A 12,738-nucleotide genomic window follows, 5' to 3' on the forward strand; every position below is an offset into this window, starting at 1 on the left:
TAGGTAATTTCTTTATTATTTTGATAAATAACTGTGAGTTTGGGGATAGTTTTCTACCATTTTTCTAAGAGTAGATGAAAGCCAAAACATTATCCATTTGTTGTTTTTTTTTTTTTTTTTTTTTTTTTTTTTTTTTTTTTTTTTTTTTTTTTGCCATGCCCATGGCATCTGGAAGTTTCTGGGCCAGGGATTGATCCTAGGCTGCAATAGTGACCCAAACTATAGCAGTAACAATGCTGGATCTTAACCCACTAGGCCACCACGGACCTCCTATCCACTCCTGTCTTGACATAATATATTTTCTGAAGGCAATTTATGAGAAGAGTGATTTTCTTCATTGCTAAATTTTAGCAGTTGCCAGCTGATCCTCTCAGAGAAATGCAATTCACTCTTAAAATACAAATTTAAAAATCCACTCAATGATTAGAGATTTTGGAACTCATGGATTAACTAAACTTAAACAAATAAGCAGAATTTAAGATTCCAGGCTTACTGCCTGGGATGAAATTTAAAATAAACTTTGTAACAGAGGAAAAGCCCTTTGCTCCTCAGGGCTGTTAGGCTACATATTTTGAACACTCCTAATAAGCATGGGTCTTGGCAACACCATGAAAAGCAGGGCTATTTTTATTCTGTAGGTGAGACGATAAAGGTATAAACATACAAATTTCTTTTTTCTCAAGCCAAACTCTTTCTCAAAGTGTGACTTATCATAGTTTACTTAAAGTTTTAAAAACAGAAAGCATTAGGAATGCCAAAGGAAATGGGCATATATTTACATATGTTTGTCTTCAAATAGATGGAGAGATAGAAGTGCAGATAATAACCAGATACTCTTTCTAGAAAGGAGAGACTGCAGATAAAATCATTTCACACACAGGAACAGGATGCTCCAAGGAAAGGGGAGAAATGGCCTTCTTTAAGTCTTCATAACCAAATTATTTTCTAAGTTTTTTTTTTTTTTAAGTGTAATCATGTCTAAAGTTACAAGATGGAGTTTATGGCCTTTGCTATCTCACCCACCCTGATATTGCATACTCACACATCCACACAGACACACACACACACACGGACCCGGAGAAATATGTATACTCTCAAATATATTTATCTTTGTTTTACATTTGAATAATTTTAAGAGACTTTAGGAAAAAGACATAGCTCATGATGTGATCTGGGTGATTTGGACTGACCTAAGTTGAAATACTTAAAATATAAACATTGAAAAATTAAAAATACCGCTTTAAAAGATTCTAAAGTACCAACTCCTTTGAGTAATTGAGTCTTTAATTCCATGTTCCTGAGAACATGAAGAAAATGTGTGTCAAGATACAAGGAACTCTGGGCAATCAAAGAGAGATGATAAACAATACTGGAGGGAAATGATTTAAGTGAATCCATCTGTTTGTGTTGTAAAACTCTGAGTTTAATTTTAATTGGACAAAAAAGGGACCAGTATGTCTGATAAATACATGTTTCTTTTCCAAGCCTACAGGAAAATCAACTGCCCTAATATTTTTCCAAAACCAAAAAAGTATAGAGAATGCAAAAACAACAAAAAACAAAAACAAAACAAAGCAAAAAAAACCTACACAATGCCATAATTAAAATTCTCTCTCACTTCACATTTTCCATAGGAAAAACCTGGTCTCACTTTTAGGTGTAGCGATATCTATAATCACTGTAATATGATTATAAGAACCTTATAAAAACTGTAAGAATCTGGAAAGGGGCTACTGCAGATGCGATCAGCAAGAATAAGAGGGATTATAAAAGCAGAATGACATCAAGGCATCTATCTCTACATACGCAGTGACTCAAAAAAGAAAGGCAAGATTGAAAATGCACATTATAGTTAAATCTCCTCTTTTCATGTTTTAATCAAAGGACTCCTATGTGATTTCATCCATTTATTTTATATTAGTAACGGCATAATAATTGGTTGTGTTTCAACTATTTAAATGAATGCTGACTGATGGAGCCAGAGGACACCCTGTTTACTTGATTTGCCCCAAGAACAGATTTCATTAGTCCCATCTGGAAACAGGTCATTTATCTTCCAGTGTCTCTGTTCTTGAAATTTACATTTGTATCTCCTTACCTCTCCTCCTATTGATTCTCACTTTCCTCTTCAGACTCTCCGCACACCTTATCTATAGATTCCATTTCCGTTACTCTTCGCCACATTAAGGGGCTTTTCTTTATGCCACAGAATCCTAGGCTGGCATCTTGTTACTTACATAACACCTACTTAGCAAATCAACCCCAACTTGCCATCTACGCAGGATGCCAGTTTCCAATAGACAGCCCAGCTGATCAAGGGGAACTGTCATTAAACTCCAGCTCATTGATTCTTGATGGATATGTTTCTCCCGTTGGGCAGACTTTCAGGGATCTATTTAGTTGAATTCAGCACGCACAGGATAATGGTTATTTTAGAAACATTTAGCTTCACTACGACAGCAGTCTAAAGATGGCGCAATGCAAAATCCCTTCCATAACAATCCTGAGAGAAATAGTTTACGTACTTTAAGGCAAGGATGGGGACGCTGGTGCCATTCCTGTGGCTCTCATCTCTACCATCTGCCTTTATGGTACCTTCCATGACCATTCTTTGCCCATCACATGTTTGCCCTTTCTTCTTGGTCTTTTTTTTGTTTTTGTTTTTTAGGGCCTTCTCACTTGTGGCACATGGAATTCCCAGACTAGGGATCCAATCGGAGTTGTAGCTGCTAGCCTACACCGCAGCCACAGCAACTCGGGATCTGAACCATGTGTCTGCGACCTACACCACAACTCACGGCAACGCTGGATCCTTAACCCACTGAGCAAGGCCAGGGATCAAACCCATGTTTTCATGGATAATGGTTGGGTTCCTAACCGGATGAGCCACAGCAGGAACTCCTGACCTTTCTTCTTGAGCGCAGGCATGTGAAGTAGAGAGCAGGACACAGAATATAAGGCTGTTCCTCATTTCTGTCCCGTCATTTGCGCTGCTATTTCTGGTGACTATGCTAATCATAATTTCCATCTTCTTGACTTGATCATGTTGGTTATTTTAAGAATTTTAACTTTATTACCTAAATAAAGAAACTGAGAAACAGAAAACCAAATCCTCCCACTATTCCAGACTCAGTCGAAGACAAGACCCCAAAATCCTAATTTTAAGTTATCTCAATTTGTTGTCCTCATTTTTTCTTTTTTTTTTTTTTTTCTTAGTAAGTCTCAAGAACAAAGGAAAGAATTCTAGACTAATATGTGGCTTTGGGCAAGTTACTCAACACTTCTGTGCCTCAGTTTCCTCATCGGAATCTGTTTTCTGAGCTATACAAGAATGTAGAACACTTAAATTCATACTTCATGCCTCAAGTTAGCCTAATATTTTAATTCTTTCCCTTAAAAATATGTTAAAAAATAGCCACAAATCTGGAAAGACTATTATTTATGTATATAAATAATAATGTTTATTTGGATGGAATCATGGTTTTTAAATTTACTTGTTCACCATTTTTATCAGATCTCAGACTTTTCTCGGCTAATGTTTCTTTCTAGAATCTATCCATCATAAATTTTTGTTTAAATTAAGATTTGGTAGGTGGTAAAGTTTTGACTTACCCATAGATGTCTTTAATTTATTTCTATTCTTTTGTGAGACAGATTTGCTGGGTACATAATTTTAGACTGAATATACTATTCTCTCAGAACTTGGAAGAAAATATTTTCCTGTGTTCTGACACCCTTTATTTCAAACAGTTTGACTGAAAGGTGACATGTCTTTTCTCTAGCTAATTTTAAGGTTTTTTATTTATTTATTTATTTATTTATTTATTTCGTCTTTGGTGTCCTATAGTTTCACTATTCTGTATTTATGTGTGATTATTTTTTTTTACCCTTTTCTCCCCTTCTCAAATAGTTTATGTTCCCTATCCTCTACTAAAACTATGTTTATATATGTTAGACTTTCTAATTCCTTCTCCTGTATCTCTTAAAATCATTTATACATTTTCCAGTTTCTCATCCATGTTTCATTCTGGTAATTTCTTCACATTCTCTGCCTTATTAATTCTCCCTTCAGTGGTCTATATACCATTTTATATGTGTGTGTGTGTGTGTGTATATGTATTTATGTATATATATGCATGTATATATATGTGTGTGTATATATCACACACATATGTATATGTGTATATATACACACACATACGATATATATATATACACATATGGTTACATTTCCAAAAAAAACATGTAGCTGCTCTACAATTATTTCTCTCATTGCTATTTTTTATGACCTCAGATTTTTCTTTACACATTTGAGTATTTTTTAGCACTTAAATATCTTAGCCTTTCCAGAGATCTATAAATTTGGGTTGTTTTCTCTCCTTTTTCTCTAATTCATGGTGTTTCCTTGTGTGTTTACAGTGATCTTGTCTGTAAGCTTCAATTTGTTTGAACTTGATATGCTGAAGCTGTGTGGTCTTTTACTGGTGATGCTTTACTCCAAAAATTATCTTTAAATATTTTTGCAGGGAGCCAAGGGGTCATTCTGAGCTAGGACCACTTTAGTGTCCCTTTAAAGTCTCAAGTTTAGGAGTTCCTGCTGTGGCGCAGTGAGTTAAGAATCCCACTGCAGTGGCTTGAGTTGCTATGGAGGTGCAGGTTCAATCCCCGGCCTGGCACAGTGGGTTAAAGGATCCAGCATTCCTGTAGCTGTGGCATAAGTTTCAGCTCTGAATTAGATTCAGTCCCTAGCCCAGGAACTTCCATATGCTTTGGTTGTGGCCATAAAATTAAAAAAGGGAGGGAGGGAGGGAGAAAAGGAAGGAAGAAAGGAAGGAAGGAAAGAACAAAAAACGAAAGTCTCATGTTTAACCTGGAATGCTCAAATTCAGTTCTTCCACTTTGTCAGAACCCCAAATGAGTCTCAGCATCACTAAGCTAATCTGCATTTGCCCTCAGTGCAATCCCAATTTAAGTGTTTGCCCACATTGTCCTGTTCCTGACCCCAGTGAAAGCTCCATTCTAGTCCTCAGGTCATGAATAACTTCTAAGTTATTAAAAAGTAGAACACTGTAAACCAGCTATAATGAAAAAATAAAAATCATTAAATTGAAAAAAAATTTTAAAATAAAAATAAATAAAAATAAAAAGTAAACATTTCTAAAGAGCAGAGACCAGATTAATTTTTGGAGAGCCAGATTATCTTTAATGGTTTCCTTCAGTAATATAATAACAATAAGACAGTACTTTGTGGGGGAAATGTCTTCCTACCCTAAACAGTAGAGATTTCAGCAAAGTCAGTGACTAAATAGTTTCAAGGAATAGTTACCAGTATAAAGTGGGTGATCAAAGGGGAAAGAGAGTACGAAGTTTTCTTTCCTAGACGTAGAAAACAATAGAAGACCTTCCTTAAGTTGGGCCTCTTAAAATTAAGTTTATATTTCAAGGTGGTCTCTTGAAACATTAGTGAAATGTAAGTACTGGTCCTCTAGCCATCATAGAAACACTGCCATTTTCAGGACTTCTGCTTCTGGCTATGATGCTGTACTTTGTAGTAAATCCCTGCTTCTCTGAGAACAAGTAGAAAAGTGGAATTAAATATAAAAAAGCTATCAAGGCAAGGCAACCAATTCTGAGAGACTAGGTTTCCAAATAGAAGAGACCCTCAGAAGGGTGAGCCAAAATCCTGCAAACTGTTCTTCCATTTGGAGCATTATTTATTGACCACTGGCGTGGGACAAAAGGCTAAGAATCCAGGCAGAGGGATGCCGCTATTAGGAAGGCAAGCCAACAGAGCTTTTAGTAATGCCATGAGGCTGATGACACAAATATTGGAGTTTGGGGCTTCCATGGCAGCCAGAACTTGAATGTCTAACAGCCCAGTAAGAAGAGGGCAGCTTTCTGTTTGAGCCATTTGTAAATTCTTTCATTGCCAGAAAAGCAGAAGATTAAGAAGCTAAGCAGGGAGCTACTGAAAATCTCAGCAGAGTTTTCTGCAGTGCTGAGAGGGGAAAATTTAGAATATTCCAAGCAGGAGATGTCAGAGGAGATACCCCAGGCTCTCGATGGGGATTCTAGGAGGGGGCCAATCTGGAGATGGAATCTGACAAAAACTGTATTCTGGATTTTGATTAAATGAGGTAATCTCCCCCCAAGCTACTTTATTTCCTAACTAAAACTTCACCCCTACTAAACTCCTTCCAATAGTTCCTGGGTCCTGTCTGGCCTCTATCTACATACCTGCTTTCACCTTCCTTTCTGCGTTCAGCACTCTTTCTCCTTTAGCTTTGCTAATCATTTAGAATCTCAAGTTCCTGAAGCTTTCCCTCAACATACTGAGTCTTGTATCCCCTTTCTTCTCTTTCATGACTTGAAAGTTCTCCCTCACTTCCTCATCATAGCCTTCAACACACTATGCATATAGTAAAAGCTGTCAGCCTGTTTATACTCCCCACCAGAATGTAAGTGAAAATTCTGTGAGAGGAGGAACAGGGTCCGTCAATGCCATCCATGCTCCTCAAACTAGTTCGGTGATGGAGATGGTGAATACACCACACATATTTATTGAGTAAATTGGTGCCTGGAAGGAGAGATGAGCTGAGGCTTCAAAGCATGAGGGGTGCATTGACACAAACTTGGAAAACCCCATAAAGATCTGAGATGGGATATGTCACATCAAATTTTACTCTGTACCTGTTTGAAAGAGAAAGAAAGCTTCCCACGCACAGTGCTTTTGGCTCTTTTGGTTGCTGATTTGTGGGCTTTTTCAAAGGGCTTGCAAAGATCTTGAATTATATTTTCTCCAAATTTAGATACCTCTTCCTTCCAGTATTTATATATTTGGGGAGGTGGGGGGGGGGAGTAAGTAGCATAGAGTAAGAATTTCTTTGAAAACTTAGACTATGGGTAGTAAATGAGGTGTTTCCTCAAATTCATATAAATACCATGCTTCTGAGAAATAATTTTCTTTTAACAGACACTAAAAATAAAATTGAAATTTGATAATTACTTCATTAGCTTTTATATTATAACACAATGCTTCCAGAGATTTTCCTCAGTGGTGACACTGACTTCCTATTCATCCAATAAGTTCAAGATAGGATATCTCAGAGTTCCCGTCGCGGCGCAGAGGTTAATGAATCCAATTAGGAACCATGAGGTTGTCAGTTCAATCCCTGGACTCACTCAGTAGTTTAAGGATCCATTGTTGCCATGAGCTGTGGTGTAGGTTGCAGACATGGCTCGGATCTGGCATTGCTGTGGCTGTGGCTTAGGCCAGCCCTGGGAACCTCCATATGCTGTGGGTGCAGCCCTAAAAAGAGACGAAAAAAAAAAAAAGATAGTATATCTCATACAGCAACCAAAAAAGAAACTGTATCATCAGATAAAATGGAAACTTAAGTAACTAATTGGTTATTGAGGTTTTTTTCTTTTTAGAACAGTGAAACCAAACGCATCTGAATACTTCAACACGTAAGCCTGAGTTTGTCCGTCACTGCGGACTCAGTGAGTGTGAACTCTTTCCCCAATAAGTTACATACCCGGTCGGCTTTGCTTTTTAGCCTTTACGTGGTTAGATGCAGAAACAGCATAGGACGAAGTAAAGGATCTGCTTTTGGTGAGAGTCATCATCACTGGGTTTTTCCACGAATCTGGATTAATAGCACTTTATATAAAGACAGAGAATAAAGAAAAATGAACAAACTATCAATTACTAGATTAGATCTTACCAGAACCCAATCATCATTTCCAAAAGAGATGTGCTGATCTAAATCATGGTCCAAGTTCAGTAGCAGAACCACTTTACTTCCAAAGGATAAATTAGGTTATCTAAATTCAATCTGTATGGCAGGGAGACAGACAGCAGTCACTCTTCAAGGATACTGAGTGAACAAAAGACAAAAGACAGCTTTACTATTTAACCAATTAATAGAAATCATGAACCTTCTCATTCTACTTATATAATCATGTTCCTCACATATTTCCTTTTTTTTATTTTTTATTAAAGTATAGTTGTTTACAAAGTGCCAATTTCTGTTGTACAGCAGTGTGATCCAGCAATGTATGTATATATTCCCTTTCTTATATTATCTTCCATCACGGTCTATCCCAAGAGACTGGATATAGTTCCCTGTGCTGTACAATAGGACCTCCTTGCTTATCCATTCTAAATGTGATAGTTTGCCTCTACTAATCCCACACTCCCAGTCCATTCCATTCACTCCCCAGATTTTCTAAAAACATAGCAAAGAACTGGTTAAGATGCAGGTGAAATGACAGTAGTTACAAATGGCATAATGCTTCCTCCTACACTCTTAACATTCTTTGTGTAATTAAATTCAAAACTTAAATGCTTATAAAATCATTCAAAGATAATATTCTTTGCAGTATTGTTAAGGAAAAGGTTAGTGGTGGTATTTACCATCACACCTGGAAAGTGCTACACATTCTAGGTTATCACCGTATCTTTGGTGATAGCCTGGAAAGAAAGGGATGACAAGCCAAATCCCCTTGTAGACATATTAATGGTGTTTAAACATACTGATGCTATTCACTAGAAGAAAAGTAATGACAGTGAGCCTTCACCTAGGGAATGCCTTTAGTAGGATATCCTGGGTCTGTTTAGGTTACTATGGTAAATAAATCTGGAATCAATAAATCCCTGGAGGGGATGGGGTGAAGAACATTAATTACAAAGCCATGTAATTACTGGGCTAGAAATTTTGGAGGTATTCCAAACCAACATTTATCTGCAGGCATTGCTCAAAACCTTCCATGCTGAATCTGAAACAGAATCCATTGTAATTTGAAAGGGAAAAGAATCCAAGAAACCACATTGACAATCTTGGACCTTTCCGAAGGAAAAGGGCTTGGTCTGTATTTTGCTTGCTGTGTGGCACTGGTAAATTTGGTACCAGGGAAGAGCTCTCATTTGCATGAATATAATTGGACAATTGGACCCTCAGCCAATCTTAGATTGGTACTGTAAGTGGAATGTATGAGGTCTCTCTGGGTGGCTTATTGTAAATAAACCTGAAATGAATGGAATTATGGGGTCATGAATGGGTGGGGATTGTCATGCGAGCTGTAGAATTAATGAGGTGTGATTTGGAGGTATTTCATGACTACAACAGCATCATTCTGATTGCATGGCTAAGTCCAAACCAGAACGTGTGCTAATGTGAAAAAGGACTTTCAGGGTGCTGGACTACCAGGTTCAGACCTCTCAAAGGGAAGGATGCTAAGCATTTGCTTGGCAGTTGCCTGTATCCTTTGATTACTGTAAATTTAGTGATGGGAAAGATCTGTAACTTGTGTTGAGTCTGATTTAACATTCTGCCACTTATTACCTCCTCAGTTCTCTTTTTTTCTTTTTCAGAGAGATTTTTCTTTAACTGTTGACCGAGGTATTTTAAAACTTCATCTCTTCTCCGTACTTTTAATAGCATTTGAAATGTGGGATGAACTCCAGCATTTATCAAATACAATTAAAGAAAGCCTACAAAATAATATTTGTTACATATCCTTCTTAGAAATCTCACCCTAGGCATTTCACAAATACCTGGAATTTTGAAACAACAAAATGAAATAAAACTTTGATTCTGAGAGAGATAACTATACAGTATTTCCTTATACTGCTATTCTCTTTCAACTGTTTTTGCTGGCCTGACTTATAAGATGTAATGTGAAGAAATTTTATGTAATGTATATGTGGCCTAACTATTTTCTTAGCACTTTATACAATAAATAGGTTGTGACTTATCTACATAGACTTTAAAAAGATAAACACTTAACATTAACTGAATATAATTTTTAATATCTTAAAAAGTTAAATTATGAAAGCTAGCTCAAAAACTGCCTACAACTGTTTTTTATTTCTTTAATAAAAACATTTAAAATATGCTCATTTTTATAAGTTTCAAAAAGTGCAACAATGGAGCATCTTTAACGTATGGGAAATTAATGACCTTCTTTATAAATAAAATTTTAGGAGTTCTCTTGTGGCACAGCAGGTTAAACATCCAGCATTGTCACTGCAGCAGCTTGGGTAGTTGCTGGGGCCTGGGTTTGATCCCTGGCCTGGAAACTTCTGCATGGTCAAAAAAAGAAAAAAGAAAAAACCAAATACAATTCTACCCATATATTCTTTCTTTTTCTTGTTTCTTTTTCTTTCTTTTTTTTTTTTAGGGCCACACTCATGGCATATGGAAGTCCCCAGGCTAGAGGTCGAATCAGAGCTGCAGCTGCAGGCCTATGCCACAGCCACAGCAACATGGGATCCAAGCTGTGTCTGCAACCTACACCACAGCTCAGGGCAATTCTGAATCCTTACTCCACTGTGCAAGGCAAGGGATTGAACCTGCATTTTCATGGATACTAGTTGGGTTCATTTCCATTGAGCCACATAGGGAACTCCCCATATATCTATCTTAACATAACAATTATTAATGTATTAAAATATACTATTAATAAAAATAACAAATCACCATATGTAGGTGTGTATATCTACAATTTACAAGCACTTTCAAATGCACTGCTTTGTGTGATCCTTGAAATAGTTTTCAGCTGGCTATTGACTTTTACCTTCTTGATTCCTATTTACATCTCATAAATATGTAATGATTTGCATCCTAGGGAGGAAAACAGCTTGGGGAAACCTTTCCCTGGCCTTCCCACACTAAACACAGCAGGGGAGAGCTTATCTGTGTGTCTGCTATAGAAGATCTCAACCCTCCTCCACAAAAGTAGATTTTATAACCTTAGTTCTACTCAAAACGACTTCATCCTCTAAAAGTCCTACCAGGTCCTAACGTTTTCTTTTACTGCGTGTACAGCCTTTACAGAGGCTGGGGTCAGTCAGTTTCAAGGCCGACATGGAATGATTAGGGTGTGATTTAATTCAGACTTTTTAAAAATTTCTCTCAAGCACACTTTTTTAAAAAGCACCTACTGGCAATCCTTCTACCTAATTTTACTCCAGTTGTACCACACCAGCCCCCTACCCCCTTTCCTAAGAATCCCTTAGAGTGGGTACCAAGGTTCAGACTAAGGTCCTGTGTGTTTCTCCAGACACACATCTCTGAGTGTTAAGGCCAAGATCCTTCTGATTCTCAGTCCAATGTCATTTCATCCAGCTCTACCTAAAACTATCCAGGGTAAGTCATCCAGCTATGAACCTAAAGGAATAGAAGCCCAAGGACTGTTTCTACTTTTCACTTCCCACTCTTGTCCTCCTTTTGATCACTGCAGAAGAAAAGACATGGAAAGGAAGAAATCAAAGGGAAGAAATACAAAGGCTAAAACTCAAATCAGTTTTGAAATTAGTTAGCAGTTTTAGCAATAGGTCTCTTAAGTGCAGAAGGTCCTAACTTTGGTTTATTATCAGGGCTGGAGATTATCTATGAGTTATCTATGAGTATCTTTTCAGCGTTTTCACCCAGGACAGAGGATGAGTCAATCAAAACTAGCTTTATTTAATGGTGATACCATGGCCACTTACTTACATATGGTTTACCCTTACAGGGCTCAAATTCTCTTCAGAATGAATTTCATTTCTTCATAATGCTGAAAAAGTTGTATTACTCTCAGATTTTATACCAAGACTTTTAATAGGATAATAAAATTAAGGAAGGACAACTTAGGCAGTGGGAAAAAAGCATACCCAGGCAAGACATCTGAGTATTTTTAGGGCAAAGGAGTGGGACTGCATGCTATTCCTTATCTATCTTGAAAATATCTGAGTATGAGTATTTATTTCATAAAGCAAAATGACAACATCTCTAGGAGTTAAGCTCATAAAAGCTTTTGAAAGCTTCTTTTTCACAATGATTTCAATTTCAGCCCCCAATCTCATTTAACTAAAAGAAGACAGGGGTAAGAGAAATTAAATTTGTTGAGAAGTAACATACATTAACACAAAGAAAGAAATTTAAGAATGTATGAATGGATTATTGATAGAGTCATTCTATGGAAAGAAAATAAATACTCTGACAGGAATCTAGGCAAGGTGCGTTGGTAAAATATTCAGCCTCTCCAAAGACATACACTGAGAACACAATTCATTTTCTTAAGCAACAAATATTTAACTATAACTTATCAGTGTTCACTGCTGTAGAAGTTGACAATGGTCAATATTTTCATAAGAAAATATTACCAATGACTTGTAATTTCAAACTTTAGGAAATGTTCATGAAACAGACTAGGTAACATCTTCCCATGGTGATGTTTAGAAGTTTTACAAAAGTCCATGTAATAAGATAGAGTGGAATTATACTGAAAGAATCACTCAAGCTTACTTCTGATTCTATAGGCTTATTAGACTCTTGCTAATATAGAAACCGAGTGTATTTTTAATTGAGAAAGCAAGAAAAATCAGCAGTCATTAAATTTTTATAATTTGAAAAGTTTCCATTTCTCTGCCCATCTCAGAATGGTACTTTATTTATATTCAAGGCCAAGATGAAGGGAAAATCACTTTTTTTTTTTTTTTTTTTTGTCTTTTTGTTGTTGTTGTTGTTGTTGCTATTTCTTGGGCCGCTCCCGCGGCATATGGAGGTTCCGAGGCTAGGGGTTGAATCAGAGCTGTAGCCACCGGCCTACGCCAGAGCAACAGCAACGCGGGATCCGAGCCGCATCTGCAACCTACACCACAGCTCACGGCAACGCCGGATCGTTAACCCACTGAGCAAGGGCAGGGACCGAACCCGCAACCTCATGGTTCCTAGTTGGATTCGTTAACCA

The 12,738-nt window shown here is 37.1% G+C and overlaps 1 protein-coding gene across 1 annotated transcript in view; it reads right to left on the reverse strand.

Moving 5' to 3' along the window:
* The window catches only part of PDE3A (phosphodiesterase 3A), a gene marked incomplete at its 5' end in the record, with an annotated part of 324,361 nt that overhangs the window by 43,461 nt on the left and 268,162 nt on the right, over positions 1 to 12,738 (reverse strand). Inside the window, 1 exon segment of the mRNA NM_213736.1 lies at positions 7,539 to 7,663. Within this exon segment, the coding sequence (NP_998901.1) occupies positions 7,539 to 7,663 (125 nt within the window).

Source organism: Sus scrofa, chromosome 5, assembly GCF_054392235.1.
Source record: "Sus scrofa isolate SSC_HxYL_T2T_F1_AM1 chromosome 5, Sscrofa_HxYL_maternal_Yorkshire_Landrace_v2.0, whole genome shotgun sequence".
Classification (NCBI taxonomy): Eukaryota; Metazoa; Chordata; class Mammalia; order Artiodactyla; family Suidae; genus Sus; species Sus scrofa.